At 43.8% G+C, this 17,854-nt stretch overlaps 1 protein-coding gene across 1 annotated transcript in view; it reads left to right on the top strand.

Moving 5' to 3' along the window:
* Positions 1 to 17,854, top strand: part of pxdn (peroxidasin) — a gene marked incomplete at both ends in the record, with an annotated part of 62,303 nt that overhangs the window by 27,142 nt on the left and 17,307 nt on the right. The window contains 9 exons of the mRNA XM_080523004.1: positions 2,169 to 2,240; positions 4,390 to 4,559; positions 8,027 to 8,144; positions 8,365 to 8,534; positions 10,486 to 10,758; positions 11,695 to 11,970; positions 14,660 to 14,772; positions 15,316 to 15,472; positions 16,518 to 16,626. Of these exons, the coding sequence (XP_080379130.1) occupies positions 2,169 to 2,240; positions 4,390 to 4,559; positions 8,027 to 8,144; positions 8,365 to 8,534; positions 10,486 to 10,758; positions 11,695 to 11,970; positions 14,660 to 14,772; positions 15,316 to 15,472; positions 16,518 to 16,626 (1,458 nt within the window). The remainder of the gene's footprint in view (positions 1 to 2,168; positions 2,241 to 4,389; positions 4,560 to 8,026; positions 8,145 to 8,364; positions 8,535 to 10,485; positions 10,759 to 11,694; positions 11,971 to 14,659; positions 14,773 to 15,315; positions 15,473 to 16,517; positions 16,627 to 17,854) is intronic.

The raw sequence follows: 17,854 nt of genomic DNA, 5'->3' as shown, positions 1-17,854 counted from the left end.
CCATGCTACATGCGTGTGTGTATGATGTGTGTGAGCATGCATACATGAGTGGTTTAGGGGAGAAGCTAAGATCACGAGTTATACTGCAGGGCCTATAGGGTCTGCTGATTACACAGTTAGTCATTGTCTGGAAAGATGCTCATGTCTGCTTCACTGTTTAAGGCTGTTGAGGACACATTGTTCTATTCTGCATGATTGAGGATCCTTCAAAAAATACACTAGCTATAGTGCCTTCGGAAAGTATTCAGATCCCTTCACGTTTTTCCACATTCATTTGTTGTGTTATAGACTCAATTTTAAAAAAGGATTCAATGAAAAATAATTTGCCATCAATCCCCACACAATACCCCAGAATGACAAATAGTAATTGATTCCAATGCAAATCAGAGACCCTAGAAAAACAAAGATATCAATTCCAAAATGACATGAATTATAATCTTTGCATTAAGATGGACTCAATTCAACTTATTGAGTGATTTTGTTGATGACATTTTTGCATTTTAGCTAATTTTAAGACTGACATAGCAAAATGTCAGAATACTTATGTACATGAGGTATTTATGTATTTCAATTTTAATAAATGTAGACATTTCAGAAAATGTGTTTTCACTTTGTCTTCATGGGGTATTGTGTGTGGATTGCAAATTCTTTTAATCTAATCTTTTTTAAATCGAGCCTATAACTCAACAAAATGTGGAAAAAGTGTAGGGGTCTAAATACTTTCCGAAGGCACTGTATCATCTATATCTCAAGGAGACATTGAAGGGAAAATTGTGGATAAATGGAATAAAATCACATTGTGAATAACAGGCAGGAATTTAGTGAGTTTTAAGCCCAGTTTTTAGGTCCAGTGTAACCTATCAGACCCCCTGTGACCCTACTGGACCTAAAGTGCCCTTTTAGCGTGCGGATGGACAATCCTTTTATGCTCACACCAGATGTGGAAGTGTTGGATCCTCAGCTGAATTCCTACTTCAGTATCCATGTTTACGGGCTGCTCCCTGGAATCCCGCCCCACACATTCCCAAACCTCCCCTGTGAGGTGAGGAGAAGAGAGGAGCCACCTGCACATGGATGGAAACAGCAGGGGGAAGGAATTCCCAGGTGCACTCTTTCTGGAACATTTGTAGAGGGAGATATCCATGACAACAGAGTGGTGCTCCTTGGTTACGGCCAAGTGCAAGAGTCTGGATGATGTGTCCGTCTCCCTAGGACTGGGAAAGAAAAGAAGACAAAAGTGTTTGACTGGAGCTTCGGATTTACGGAGATTGCCATCAAAGGTTGAAGGTTTTTTGGGGGCTTTATTTGGAGCGAAATAAAATCTGTCCATAAATATTGCATATTTGTCATCTGTTTTTGATAGTTTTTTTTTCAAGATTGTGGGTTGTCATCGAGCAAAGCATTGGAAGCTACTGTGTCCGGGAAAGTCATCATTCCTATCCCACATTTTAAAGTATTTTCAAATATTTATATATATATATTAACTGCTATTAGCCTGCTGGATACATACATGACACTAATGCTACGTCCAGCTTATAATACACTATAAACATATACATTTCTCCATGAGTTCAAAACCTTCTATGCTTGTTTATAATGTGGCGTATGCCTGTACATAACTATAGGACCGATGCATAGAGCTGAATCCCTTTAGTGTTTAACTCCCATGAACTTACTACCCTCCTACAGTAGACTGTGTGTCAATGTACAATGTTCTGACCTAGCCTAGCCAAAACATGTACCAACTGTGAAATGAGTCACGTTCTAATGCTTTGGGTCACATATCAGGATCTGATGTACTGATCAGACTTTTCTTTTGAAAAATGTGAATACGTTTCCGCGTTGTTGAAAATCAATGACACATCGCTGGTCAACTAACACAGCTTGTTTTGTGAGCCTGCTAACAATGTAAAGTACTGTTATAGTTAACTAGATAGCAGTGGGGATTACTCACCCAATCCATTGCGTTGCAGTATTTTGGCTTGACTAGAGAGTTTGCGTTGTGATTCTCAACAACGTTGAAACGTAGTTCCTTGTTTCAAAAGAAAAGTCCGAAAATGTTGATGTGGTTGCCGATATGCGGACCAAAAGACTAGAACGTGTCACAAATGATTTTATGATGAACTTACTCAAGTCTCTCTCTCTCCTTTCCTTCTCTTTCTCAACAGGTTTTTGCACAACAACAGAATAACTCATCTCGTGCTGGGGACCTTCCACCATCTACAGTCCATGAAGAGACTGTAAGTGCAGCGCAAACACACATATTATTGCGGTAACACGTGTGAAGAGAACAGGACAGCTGTGTTGCTGTCTGAGAATGTGTGTAATTTATCATCTAATGATATGACTCAAAGCGGTCAGTATGCCGGTTCTCAGAAATATTTCAGCTGAACACCACACAGCACACACAACACCACATTGTGACTCGTATTGACAAGCATTCAGTTAACTATCAATTATCCTCGATTTCCAGTAAAAGAGATGGCATAAAATAGATTTTTTTTTAGGATCCCCATTAGCTGCTGTCTAGGGGTCCACAAAAAACAGCATTGCAGACAAATAGAATACATATACTAACTTGCGTCTATAACACTTCATTTGACATTGCCTGTGTGACAAGGATGACAGTGTTATAAGCATGACATAAGTTTTGTCATTAGGTGTGATGTCTATTCATGACTACTCCGGTCAGATGACGTACTGCTCTTATGATGAGGTGACTATGACTGAAGTGACATGCACAGCAGCCTCTCCATGACGGAAGGGGTTCTTGTAAAGCTGTCATACCAACATTATTTTGTGAACCACCTGTTGAAGGGAGTGTTCAGGTTTTTTGAAGTTAGACCTAATTTTCAACGACTTGGATTGTTGTAAGCTCATCCAGACGCTTTTTTGGTCTTGTCTTTGTTCAGCCAGCAGACAATAAATTACAATCAGCGGTTTGGCCTTCCCCCATTGTTTTCTTCCCTTTTTCGACAACTCTCTCTCTCAGAGAAAATATCTTCCAGGATCTGTTGGCATGCCAGGATGCTGTGGTTGAGGTACAGGAGACAGACAGACAGACAGACAGACAGTAGAGCAGGAAAGGTGTGAGGAATTCATCACAAGACAGTCTCGATAGCCTCCCTAATTATGACATTCAAATTAGGTTGGATTTTCTAAATGGAATCATATTCTTTGGAAACATTACCGTCTCTTGGAATGTACAGTTGAGTATCGGTACAGTATGTCGGAAGGGGGGGCAACTCCATAACCAGGGGAACATCACAAATGAGACCCAATATCCCTATAGTGTATTACACTACACAAAGGTTCCGGTAGTGCACTGTATGGTGAAATATTAGTAATTTTAGATGCAGCCATGGTCATGACTATAGATTAAGGTTGAAGAAGCGGAATGCTTTGAAAAGCTCTAAATTTCCATGACAAATCAGTAGCAATCAGAGAAAGAGATTCGGGAACATTGAACAGTCTGTTTTTGGTCTCTAAAACAGCATAAATTTAACTAAGCAATAAAAAGCAATTGGTAGGCTGAAGTGGAGAGAGAGAAGGGGGGGGGCCGTGCAGTGAGTGTTAGTCCCAGTGTTTGGACTGAGCCGGGCCTGTGTTAGTCCATACTGGGAAGCTGCCAGACAGGATTTACTGGACACTACTGTCTACGGCACCATACTCAGCCTACTAATGACACCAGACAGGCCCTCGTCACCTGATAATGTGTCCAACTATCAGTCCTCCATCCTCAGTCCAAACTTTCTTTTGTACTCTGTATATAAGACTTTATACTTGACCATAGTCTATATGCCTTATTTGAACAGTTTTTAACTTTTTGTTTATTTCCTTGAGTTTGATAGTGTGATAATACAGGATCGTTAGTATTACAGTTTATGATACCCTGTGCGTGTGATATGATGCACCTAAATACCTTTTTATTGGTACAGTATGTTATGTATCAACAAAGACAGCACATAATGTACCAGTGTCTTCAGGAAGTAGGCTATTCAACCCCCCTGGCTTTTTTCCACATTTTGTTGTGTTACTGTAAAACTTGACTTTACAATATTAAAAAACCCTAACCCTAATTTGGAAAATGTCCAGGGGGGTGAATACTTACTCATTTGGGACCGGTAGGCAGAACAAGCTTTGTGCAGACCTGTGACTGATGCATACCATTCTGCACACTTGAAGTAGTTCGCTATTGTTACACTTCTGGCACCTCTACAATAGTTCCACAATAGTGTATTGAGCCTTTTTTGTTTGCCTTTCTGTGTGTGTGTGTGTGTGTGTGTGTGTGTGTGTGTGTTGCGTGTGTGTGTGTGTGTGTGTGTGTGTGTGTGTGTGTGTGCGTGTGTGCGCGTGTGCGCGTGCGCGTGTGCGTGTGTGTGTGTGTAGGCGCCTGGACTCTAACACACTGAACTGTGACTGTGAGCTGCTGTGGCTGGCTGACCTGCTGAAGCAGTATGCTGAGTCGGGGAACGCCCAGGCCGCCGCCACCTGTGACTACCCTAGCAGACTGCAGGGACGATCTGTGGCCACGCTCACCGCCGAGGAGCTCAACTGCGGTGAGGAGGAAACACGCATACACACCATTAATCAGCCATCTGTGATTACAGTACCTCAGCCTCTCACAGCTGAAGGGCTAAACTCTTGGAAGGAGAGGAGCTCACACACTCCGAGAGCTGTGTTAACACACACACACACACACACACACACACACACACAGACACGCTCCACTCATGTTCACTCTCTCTCTCTCTGTAAGCTTCCTGAAAACCCCAAATCACACCACACCACACAAACCACACCTCCCTTTACCACTCTTGCTCCGTCCCTCCCCTGTGGCACTGGTGCATGTGAAGTTAAACTGGGTCTAAGAGTTGACTTACTGTAGTTCCACCCAGTTGCTTGTAGGTCCCCAGGAGGGTCCCTGCTATGTGTCTCTGTCTCTGGTCATCAGTCCCCAGCCAGCTGCAGCTTCTCCACCAAGCCCCCACCAGCTGGGGCCTCTGGGCTGGGTTAGCTTGTCAGCTAGGACAGGCCTTGTCACTGCACACATCCCTAGCCTCCAGCATCTGCTAAGCCTATTAAGACTGTGTGTGCTGGGAGTGTGTGTGTGTGTGTGTGTGTGTGTGTGTGTGTGTGTGTGTGTGTGTCTGTGTCTCTGTGTGTGTGTGTGTGTGTGTGTGTGTGTGTGTGTGTGAGCTGGATCTGGGTGGAGTGTGTGGGGGAGTGGGAGGGTGGAGTGTGTGAGGGGTGGATGGGTGGAGTGTGTGATGGATGTTAGGTGTGTGTGTGTTTGCGTGTGAGGAGTAGATGAGGTGGACTATGTGATGGATGGTAGGTGTGTGTATGCCAAGAGTGTGTGATGGATGGGTGGGTGGGTGATGGGATAAAGGTATCTGTATGATGGGGAGTGTGTGAGAGGCGGAATGAGTGTGTAATGGAGAGCTGAGATGGAGTCCTTCTTTGTGTGAGGGACGGATATAAGGCTCGGTCTCCCACATGCTCCCTGTGTGTGACAGATGGATGGGTAGAGAGCTGAAGGCTGGCAGGACGAAGGAGCGAAAGCCAATGCTTAGCCCCATGAGCCAAAGGCACTAGCCAAAGGCTAGTTTTAGCAAATGTTGACATGTCTAAATGGCTCTTGCCACAGTGTAGTGACAGCTATATGTTTTATTTTCAGTTTGCTAAGTTTACGCTACACTCAGTCGTCATTTTGTTATCAGACAGGTTTGTTCCTTTTTACATCCAATCTGCCTTTGCCATCTTTCTCCCCCTTTATTCCCCCTCAAATGCCTTTCTCCCATTCTTCAGTGAAGGCAGGGTTAAGCTGCAGGCAGCAGTTGGCAGTTTACATTACATCCGACCACACCAGCCCTCAGAGGCTAATTTGACGGTTCCCGACATGCCCGTTCTTGCTTAATGAATCCCCCCTCTGTCTGTCTGTGCGGAGCAGGGAGTAGAGGCACCGCAGAGGAATGTACCGCTTTAAAACATGGTGGAACGAAGCGTTCCACTCCTTTCCCCTCCCACCCCTCACACCCCCCTGACTCCCCCTATAAACAGGGGGGAAACAATGTGCAGCGGGCCGCACAGCTGTCAAAACACCAGCCCTCCCCCCTCTGCTTACCCTCTTCTCTAGATGAAGTGCCACCTTCCCACACTGGCAACCCACCACAAGCTGATTCACTAGGCCCAGTCCTAGCTGGTTCTGCTATGTATGTTCAAGAGCCCCAGTGGCCATGTTTGGAGATAATGTTGAAGGATGCTGCAAGTAGCAATTAGTCCCAGTGCTAATGTGGAGCAATGTGGTGGTAAAGTGGTGGTGGTAGTGAGACAACAGGATTGCCATGGCTTTCAATTGGTTTGGTTGGGGCAGCTGCTGGTTGGTGGTTGTACAGAGGGTTTTATGGTGGGTTACCAGTGTGCATGGTTTGTGTTAGGAGAGAGGAGAGGAGGACCATTGGAGGGCCTCTATATTCTACTATTAAATGTGTCTGCCACATGTAGACAGAGACACAGTGTGTGTAAGTGTGCGAGTGTGTGTGCGAGTGTGTGCGCGAGTGTGTGTGCGTGTGTGCGTGTATGCGTGTGTGCGTGTGTGTGTGTGTGTGTGTGTGAATGATGTGCATCAGTGGCAAAGAGGTCAGTCTCCCCACGGTCCTAGTATCCCTAGGTTCACCACCAGCCACGCTAAAGCATTAACACGGTCAGTGACTTCAGTTCGGAGCAGTTTAACAATTTCCTCACAGGTGATTTATGTATGCGGGGGTGCCCATGTGCCCTGACTCAATAGACCCCTAAATTGGCTCTCAGTGTGCACACTCTGGAGTACGCTGGGGTCAGTGTCAGGGGATATATGTGCTCTTCAACCCATAACTCAGAGTTACAAAGAGAAGGGAAACAAAAGGAAATACTTGTGGCCCGATTAATGTCATTTCTTTGTTTTATGTAATGTCTTTATAATTGTCTTTTATTCTGTGTTTATATGTTGACCCAAGGAAGAATAGTTGCTGGCAAAGCTGCAGCTAATAGGGATCTGAATAAAGAATAAAGAATGTTTCTGCTATTCAGCCAAGGAATCTAGATTGATGTTTAGATCCCTTGTGTCCAGCTTGCTTTGTTGTGTTCACTGCAAGTACTTTGACCGGGAAGTTCATGTGTGATTGTAGGGTCAGTAAAGTAAATAAGGAAATGTGAATGAATAGAAAGTTGTAAATACGTCAGACATCTTTCATTTGCAACAAAGTCGCTGCAAACCTGTGGTATTGTTTTTATGACTTTAAAAAAAATAGGTCTGGAATTTTCTGTGATTTGTGTTAAAACAATAACAAATTATTATAATTAGCTGTACTGTTGAACATCAGTTTGGTATTCAATGTTTTACTATTTGCTTATTGTCTATTTTTGCAGTGGCCCCTGCCCTTCCGTGTAGGGTAGCCCCAGTTTGGGTAACCCTGGGTGGGGGAGGGAGGGGGAGGGAGGGAGAGTCAGGCAGGTTGGTGTGTCTATGGCTGCTGTGTTTCTGGTCAGAAGCCGAGACGTTATTACTCCGCTGTCAGACAGCCAACCCTCTGGGCTGGGAGAAGGGCTTGAGTGTCTTCCAGCTGGCCATGACTCCTGATGACACAGACACACACTCACACACACACACCCACACCCATATGGCCCCCTCCTTCTATGGTGCCATTCTTTCACATTACAGCTCTTTGGTGAATGTCTTCTATCTCTCCTCCCCATTCCTCTTAATACTTCTCCTCTTGCCTCTTCTTCTTTCCTGTCCATAACATTCCCATCTCCCCCCATACCTGACCCGATCACTACCACTGCCACCATCTTCCTCTTCATCTCTCTCCAACTTCCACCTCATCCTCTTCCTCTATCTTCACCCCATCTTTTGCATCCCCGATCTACTCCTTATCTTCTTCTCCTGACTCCCTAACTTTCCGCCTCTTATCTTCTCCTCTTCTTCCTCTTCTCAACCACCGTTCAACCTTCTTCTTCTCCTATGTCTCTATCCCTCTCTCAGAGGTGCCCAGGATCACGTCCCAGCCCCAGGACGTGGATGTGACATCAGGGAACACAGTGTACTTCACCTGCAGGGCTGAGGGCAACCCCAAACCCCAGATCATCTGGCTCAGGAACAAGTAAGGCCCTCCATCTCCTCTCCAATCACAACATTAAGCTTGGAACAATGTGAGAGCGGCATGTGTTTTTGGTGCTGATTTGATATTAAAAGATACTATTCTTACCACTCGTAACTTTCGTAACTCGTAACGTAACTCAATATTTGACATCAATCATAGCATGTACTGTATGTGATGTGATGTTCTGTCCTGTAGTGTTGTAATGTTCCTATCCCTACAGCAATGCTCTGAACATGCGTGATGACTCTCGTCTGAACCTGCTGGAGGACGGTACTCTGATGATCCAGGACACGAGGGAGACGGACCAGGGAGTGTACCAGTGCATGGCCAAGAACGTGGCCGGAGAGGTCAAAACCTCTCAGGTCACCCTTCGCTACTTCGGAGCCCCCTGTGAGTTGGCTCCATCCTATTTCATAGTCGTACTCTGTATCCGTCCTTGAAGTCATCTAGCATGCATAGTTGAAAGTATACAGGCCACTCAAGATGAGTGTACTTCTTAAGATAAGTGTGAACTCTGTTGAAAGTGCAGTACATTTTTGACTCATAGTCATTTTGAATCATTTCATAGTCTTTCCTTGCGCTTGAAGTCGTCTAGTGTGCATGTTGTTTGTGAGGCGACTCACCGACTTCAGATAAGTGCAAACTCATCAGTGCAAACTGATGAATGTGCAATCGATATTCAAGTCCCTATTCAATGACATTCTTTGCTCTAGACCTGCATGCTCTGGTATAGTGCAATCATTCAGAACAGTCCCAAGCTATTAAACAGTTTGTCAAGAGTAATCAGCTGTATTCAACAGCTGAAACTAAGACAAGCAACAGGGCAGCAAGGTGCAGACACTTAGCTCAGAGTGTGCAAGCCTCATGCCGAGAGCAAACAGCAGCAGTCGCCCCTACAAGGTCAAAGGTTAGGGTAGGGGTCAAATAATTGGGGTATCCCACCAAGCGCGAGCAAAACTCACTGCATTCCAGGAGAAAAGTGTTTTTCCTCAACAACCCCCCGCCTCTCCCATTAGTTACCGTTGTCATAGCTGTCGCCCCGGGAGATTAGCGTTGCTGTCTCTAGATGACCCCGAGGTCGCTGTGAGGTGCGGGCGACTGATGGCTCTCGGGGTCCGACCCCCCGTTAGAAACGACTCTGAGAACAGATGTGTGCGTTTCCTGTTTCTCTTGAGAGTGTGTATACATCAGGCATTTTGTGTTTGTATACACGTCTGAGCATCATTTCAGTTCACGCTGCTGTCTTGTATTTACTTTAAAAAAGTTTTCTAGGACATTTGGGATTCACATGGGGTCAACAGTATCAAGCTGCGATAAAGCTCTCAGCTTCTACTGGACCTCTCACCCCAATTTGCTTCTGCTAAAGAGCTCTGCGCACCATTAAAACCATGTGCAAAGACTGTTTTGGTAATTTGATGTCACTGCAAAGAGCATCTGTCACGACCAATACAAACTTTGCACCAATATAGGCAGAGCAGTAAATGGGAGTGTCAGAGGGATAACAAGGGGAGTGGAATGTATAAGATTATTAAATGAATGGTAAATTATGGGACAATTATTCATTCATGTTCAATAATTACCAATAGATAATAGACACTGATCATAACGGGCACAGCGGTTGTCCAGGATATATGCAATATATGGAAGTAGGCCTAGTGTATATTCTCACATTATGAAATTCTGTATGCTATATTCCTTAAACATGAAATTACCATTGTTGGTATATCGATCACCTCCGTGCTCTGTTCCAATTACTAATGAAATCATGCAACCTTGTATGGATTTGATAGGGCGTAAAATCAAACTAGGAGAATATCTTAAACATTGTATACTGTACAGATTACAGGAAAATATGCATACCTACTTCATAGAAAATACGTTTGGAGCGTCTTTACATACAAACTAAAAAGATGGTTGTTAGAATTATCCTGAAAGTTGTCAAATTCCACTTCTTTAATCCATCGTAATATTGGGAGGAGAGATATTATAAACAAGCATATGATATGCCAATGTAAGGCTAACCCCCCACTGGTCAATGGAACTGTGTGCATTGCAGTCTCCACAGGTTCATGCGCTCATCCCACATCCTGACTTTCCTATCTTAAATATTGTCCACTATTGCCAGGGACCCTAAGTAGGCCTAACATTCTAATAACAGTACAGTCATGACAGCGTTTACAGACAGAAAGGTGTCTCAGTAAGACTAAACCAAAGTGGCAATTGATAATGGTTATGACTTGGGGTTGCAAGCGATGATAGAGTATATAGCTGATGCAACTGTTTAAAGTCTATATTTCAATATATGTTATATAAATACATCTTAAATAATATCTATATTCAGCACGGCCCAGCTTCGTCATCCAGCCCCAGAACACAGAGGTGCTGGTGGGAGAGAGTATCACCCTGGAGTGCAGCGCCACAGGCCAGCCGCAGCCCCGCGTCTCCTGGACCAAGGGTGACCAGACGCCCCTACCGGCCGACGCCCGCATAAACATCACCCCGTCAGGTGGCCTCTTCATCCAGAACGTGGTGCAGGCGGATGGTGGCCAGTACACCTGCTTCGCCTCCAACAACGTGGACACTATCCACGCCACTGCCTATATCATTGTCCAGGGTGAGAACCACTGCCCATTTACTCTGTCAAATCACCTCGTGTAGTGGAGGGCAAACGCACATAAACTCTATTTACACACCTTCTTCGGATGAATACTGCTTTGTTTACCCACCATTTATGATAATAAGATGATTTTTAACATTAGCATTTACGTTTTGCGTTTTCTCCAATATCCAGCATTATACAATGGATAGATCCGGTCCATTGTCTCTATTGGTCAGTTTGCGTTCCAGCCATGCCAATATCCATGATATACGCACGGCGAAATGGAATGTTGACACATCTTTTCATATTACTCTGTGTATATTACCGTTATCGAAGTTACATTCTTACCATTGCTTAGCAACCAATAAACAACTGTTCAGTGGATGAATACACCGACAATAAAACATAGTTCCATTAAAATACATTAATTAAAAGTTTGTCTTGTCTTTCTTTTGTGAAATATTGATAGATAAATGTGGTAACCGTTGTATGAAAGCGTTATGAAATCGTGCCTAACCACCCCACTAGCTGTGCCAATATCCACGATATACCACGGCTTCTCGTTCCATAACGCTTAATTGACCCACCTTATCTTCTACCACTGTATCCCTGCCTGTAACCCTAGTCCTATGCACTTCACATAGATCTGAAAAGAATCAATTTGGTTAAAGGTCCAAGTTATGAAGACCTACATGAGTTTATTTGTAATTGGATGTCGGTGACAAATGCGTGTTTAATGCAGCTATAGGCCTACTGTATGATCTGTATTTAACAAATAATCTGAAGTGTAAATTGCTCATTGGCACGGATCAGGTAAAAATTGGCCCAGATGCCAGTCTTTGAGAATCAGTAATTTTGCCTGTAAAGTGCATTGTAAGCGGATAGTGTATGAAATGTGCTTACATTTATTAACTCCCTGTGTTTTCTCTTCTCTTCTTTCTTTTCCTCCAGCCAGCCCCCAGTTCACCACGACCCCCCAAGACCAGTCTGTATTGGAGGGCCACACGGTGGACTTCCCCTGCGAGGCCAGTGGCTACCCCCAGCCTGTCATCGCATGGACCCGGGGGGGCAGCCCCCTGCCCCAGGACCGTCGCCACGTGGTCCTCTCCACGGGTACGCTGCGTATCGCCCATGTGGCCATCCATGACGAGGGCCAGTACGAGTGCCAGGCCATCAGCCCCGTGGGCACAGTGTTCACTGCTGTGCAGCTCAACATCCAGCAGAGAGGTGAGCCAACTCTGCTTTTAAACTGGGTCTCTGGAAAGGATATTACATGGTCAGTTCACTCCAAAATGTACATTTCTGTGATTTACTCCAGATACACCTAGTGTGGCAACAAACTAGACCCCATCCGCTTCCATTATATTGAAAAAGTGTCTGCTGCAAGTAGTTAATAATAAATTAACTGACATATGGATGTAAAAAAAAAAATGTCACAGAAATGTTATTTTTGAGTGAGCTATTTGTTTGATTTGATGGGATTTGATGTATTCAACAGAGAGGCATTAGAGACCCCTACATTTTCAACAAGAGTATTTATTGTAATATTGTAAAGTACACCAATTAACGTAATCATGTATTATTATCTCTCTGGCAAAATAATGGTAGCATATTTAGTTTTAAAAGCTTTTCAATTAAACAACAGATTAACGACATTTGATCGATCTAATTGGTCTAACAAAGGCAGGCATTCAGTTGTAATTACTGTATGCTACATGTCTGAAGGGTGAAGGGTTTTAGTGGGTGTGTTAGGCCCTCTTCACACCAGAGGAGGAGTGGAGGGTTGTAAAGGTTGAGAGGGTGGGAGTGGCTGTATACCCACCATCTATGCCTAATTTGATGTTTACAAACAAGAAAGCATGCAATTAGAGACCAACAATGACTGAACAGAACACTAGTGACAGACACATGGCACACTGTGTGTGTGTGTGTGTGTGTGTGTGTGTGTGTGTGTGTGTGTGTGTGTGTGTGTGTGTGTGTGTGTGCGTGTGTGTGTGTGCGTGTGTGTGTGTTGAAGTGAAATTAGAGGCTTGTGGAATGCTGGAGCAGCCCAGGAAAGCATGGCACTCTGTAATCCCCAGATGACACCATGTTTTCCATGTAGTAATGGCTGTTAACATGGCCCAAAGTACATGTTGGGCCCACACTGTAAATGTGCAACCCCTGAGCAGCGCTGCAGTGTGTTTCTAATGTGTCTTAAGCACAGCAGGATCTTCAGTGAGAGAGAGAATGAGCATTGAACAAGAGAGAAAGAGAGAGAGAGAGAGAGAGAGAGAGAGAGAGAGAGAGAGAGAGAGAGAGAGAGAGAGATGGATTGAGCAAGGCAATAACCCCACAGCAAAGCCTTATATTGAAATTCAGTAGCTTTTGGATTTTTATTTTATTTAGTATCTTGATATCAGGCTCTACTGTACAGTAGACAGATTGATGGAAAGACACACAGCATCTACATTTAATGAAAGTGTATCATAAGGTGATCGTAGACTTATAATGTTTCATATTTGTTTCATAGACCCATTCATACAGTATAATGGGTCATTTTTTATAGAAAGCAAACAGTTAATCTGCTTTTGAACCATTCCGTGAACCTCGGGGGCCTGGAGCTTAGGGGTCCTCTCCTCCCACAGGGAATGGGATCTTCTCATGGCCAGGTGGCTAGCCACAGGAGTTACCAGCCCTGGGATTTGGGAATGCGGTTTTTTTAGGACTTTTTACTGGGAAAGTGCATCCTCCCCATCTGTGAAAGCAGTGGTGTCCCTGATCCCTTTTCACAGGGGAAAAAGCTGTGTGACACACTTGAGTCATCTCATGTCTTGGCTGAGTAGGAGGTACAGTCAATGAGATTGTGGCCTTGACTAACTGTGTGAATGAAAAAAGGACTTGGAACCTAAAATGTGAAAAGAAGGAGAGGGGAGCGAGTGTGTGAGTGTGTGAGTGTGTGTGTGTGTGTGTGTGTGTGTGTGTGTGTGTGTGTGTGTGTGTGTGTGTGTGTGTGTGTGTGTGTGTGTGTGTGTGTGTGTGTGAAGGATAGTAAGAAAAACATTAAATAAAAAATGGCAAGAATAGATACATGTATATAGAAAATAAATAGATAAACATTTAACAACATAATAAGACAATGAATAAAAAGATATAGCCTAGATAAAAGTGTTATTATTGCAATAGCAGCGCTGCTCTTCCCAATATGGCGTGTGAGATTGCAGGTATTGCGTCGTGTTTAGCCACTATCTTCGCAGTGTGAAATGACACGTTTGATACTGCATCTGTATTCAACCGCTATCCTGACCAATACAGTGTGTGAGATCGCAGTGTAAAATGACACATTTGCAGACACATTTAGCCTAAATTTGCAGCGAATTTATAGCGCTTGGATCATAAAACTCATAACTGCTGCAGGTATAAGAAGTAAAACGCCCCCCAAAAAAAGTGAAAAAAAGAAGAAGATAATAGTTAAAGAAGATAATAGTTAAAGAAGATAATAGTTAAAGAAGATAATAGATAAAGGCATAGATAGAGTGTTAGTGTTTGTACAGGTACTGTTGGTACTGTTAGTGTGCGTACAATACCAGTTAAAAGTTTGAATTGAATGGGGAAGTGTGTCCGAACCTTTGACTGGTACTGTGTGTGTGTGTGTGTGTGTGTGTGTGTGTGTGTGTGTGTGTGTGTGTGTGTGTGTGTGTGTGTGTGTGTGTGTGTGTGTGTGTGTGTGTGTGCGTGCGTGTGCGCACATGTGTTTTTCGATACAAGTGAGTGTGTGTGTGTGTGCTTGGCTTGCATGCGTAAGAGAGAGCATATCAGTGTCTTGTTTAAAAAGCCATAGAGAACATCTTGGATAACAACAAATCTCTGCTGTCTGCTGCATTTTGATTGATTGCAAACTGGGTGTAATGATTAACACATGTTTTTAAATCATCAGTAACGCCTGTTTTCACAAATGCTCCAAGGGACCTGACGGTGGAGTCAGGGACGGACGTCCAGATCCCCTGCCTCGCTCAGGGGCAACCCGAGCCTGTCCTCACTTGGAACAAGGTTAGATTACCTGACCTGCTCGCCACGGTGTTAGCATGTTGACTTGTTCAGCTGGTAGCTTTACTCCGTGAAGGATAGGAGCATGTTTCAGTAGGAAGGTTTCTCACCTGGAACAAGGTTAGACCACCTAACACCTGCTCTGCTCACAGCCACCACGATTGGATGGTTGCTCGTTAAGAATGTTGCCTGAGGGTTAGTGTTCATGGTGGGTGGGGATGAGGAGGAAGGGATTGTAGAGATTGTTTTGCTCATTTTATGTACATGTCACTTTATTTACTTGTCAAAATACTTTTTTAAAGGAACTGTCCTAGTAGCGACACATTGTCCTGTGCAGTACATAGTCAATAAGTATAATAGTCAGTAAATAAAATAACAAAATATCTTGAACATGCATTGTTCGAAGCCTATAAATTCAAGATACTCCTGTTCCCTAGGGCAGTGTGTCTCCCTTGACCCTGTCTCCACACGCTACTGTTGCTCCCAGGGTCATGACTTCTCCTCTCTGTGACCTCCCTCCATTTCTCCCTCCCTCCATTTCTCCAGGATGGCGTCCAGGTGACAGAGAGCGGGAAGTTTCACATCAACCCTGAGGGCTTTCTGCAGGTGCAGGACGTGGGCCTGGCCGACGGCGGGCGCTACGAGTGCGTCGCCCGCAACCCCATCGGCTACCAGGCCGTTAGCATGGTGCTCACCGTTCTAGGTAGGCTAACATACTGTAACACATCAGTTTCTACTCCTCAGCTAGCTAGCCTAGTGATAACCATCCTAGGTAGGCTACTGTAACACTTTCTACTCTTCAGTTAGATAGCATGGTGCTAACAGTCTTAGGTTCAGTATGTAGTGCTAAGACTTGAAAGACAATACAGTATACTAACTAATACTATTGGCAACCAGTTGGCTAGCGTAGTGCCCACATGTAAAAAAACAAATAAATAGAAGACTTATGTAAAGTGAATTAAACTATATGTACTGTACCTCTGCTGTTCCTGCAGTGCTTTGCCCTGCGTGCCGTCTCACGTCCGACTCAGTGTCAGTGAACCTTGAACGTGCTGGGTTGTTGTTGGACATGTTTTCAGGCCACATGTCAGAGACCCGTTGTTTTTAATGGCACACTTCAGACCTGAGACTTAAGAATCTGCCAGAAATGTGCTTACTGAAATCTCCAGGGGTAGGGATAAGTGTGTAGCCCAAATATGGTGCAATGTAAGTTCTAGACTTAGTGCTTGAACCTTAGTTGTTCTGTCTACCTCATGCTGTCTTAAGCATGATTCAACCAATGACATTATGCAGTTGAACTTTAAACATCTGAAGTCAGTTTATAGCAAATGATTCCACAATATTATTGTTATTAGTTCATTTGCAGATGCATCACTTTTTATTATACTCAAAGAATTGAAAAACACAGTTGATACTGGATGTTGAATGAATTATCTTCCTTCTAACACGACGACTGCCAATGGCCCCAGGCCTGAGCGCATAGAATTACTTTTTCCTGCTATGACTAGTGGATAGGTGATTCACTTACTTAATCAAATGTCTTGATTTTAAGTCGCTTTGGAATAACTGTTAAATGCCAAAAATGTCAATGTAAATATGGATGGCAAGGGGTCAGAGTAAAGTGTTTGTTGACCCCATCCTTGTTGACCCCATGTTTTTCCTGCGTTTGGATCACACTTTTGTTCTGTATCATTTGTACGCTCTCTCACCGTAACATTGTCACGGAAACAGACCCTATCTCTTTGCAGTGCCTCCAGTGAGTAGACAAGGGGACACCTTTGTGACGTCGTCTATTGAAGAGGCCATCCGCAACGTTGACAGTGCCATCGAGTCCACCAGGAGGCATCTCTTCGATGGGTAAGTCGACTAAACCTTTAGTCACTTATCCACCCCCTCCATTTCCAGCTCCCCTCTAATGACTATCACAGACAGAGAAACCTGTCTGTCTTTCTGAACTCCTTGTTGACACAGTGTGGTGATCAGGATAGGAAAAGTTCTGTCTTTCCTTGTCTGTCCCTCTCTCTCTTGTTTTGTTGTCTTTATTTGTCTCTTCCATAGTCTTTTTATGTAAATCTTGTGTTGGTTAGTTGAAAGCTCAGAGATACATACGATGTATCCCACATCCCTACATGATACCACTTGAACGCTTCCTAAAAAGTGATCCTCTCCTCTCTGATCTCATTTACCCTCCTTTGCATTAAAGGCAGCTTTGTAGGTGTTTGCCAATAGCTCCAACTAATTGATGAATGAATGAATGAATGAATGAATGAATGAATGAATGGACTTTATTGTCATTGCTACAGTACAGGTACCAAACAACGAAATTTAGGAGGGGTGGCTCCCCTGGTGTTAGGAAAAGGAAAAAAAAAAAACTTTTAGAAAAAGAAAAAAATCACAAGAAGGTAAGGAGCTGGTTTACATAAATAAAGGCTATGTACACAATCCACTGTACTATACTGCACAGATAGTCAACTAGGGTTGTCATATTGCACAATAGTATAATAATAATTCATTGCATTCTTCTCTTCAGTCCAATCAGATCGGTGAAGGGGTGTGAAAGAGGGCAGAAAGAAAGCCACACATGTTAGTTGGAGAGACTAAGGCCCTGTTAAATACTCTTAAAACATCCTTTCTTACTTAGTGATCCGGCATGAGTTGAAGGGCAAAAGCAATGTAGTGAAAGGTTTGCTTTGACCAAATCCAATTACCGGTATGTGTCCCATCAAGGAATGGCAAAGGAGAATTATTTGGGGTATTCAAACAGGGCCTAAAACATGTGACTTAGATCACTATCTCACTGTAAAGAAATGAGTAGCGCATGTACTTTCAGAGCTATGAGTGAGGAGAAGAAAAAAACAAGCTTGGCGTCACCAGCCAACTATGCCTTTAAATGGTATCTGTTTGTTTTGATTTGGGGTTGGGGTTGGGGTTGGGGTTGGGCGGGACACCTGCAGAGAAGGCACGTGGCCCCAGCCCTGCCTGCTGTGGACCGGGTCCAGCGTCTGGCAAGGATTGAAAATCCACGTTTAAAGTTCCTTGGTTAATCATTTGATTAAAGGTGTTCACAATTATATATGTAAATATA

This window comes from Nansenia antarctica, assembly GCF_963989245.1.
Source record: "Nansenia antarctica genome assembly, chromosome: 1".
NCBI lineage: Eukaryota > Metazoa > Chordata > Actinopteri > Argentiniformes > Microstomatidae > Nansenia > Nansenia antarctica.
Note: the sequence above shows the minus strand (reverse complement) of the source record. Positions and strands in the feature narration are given on the sequence as shown.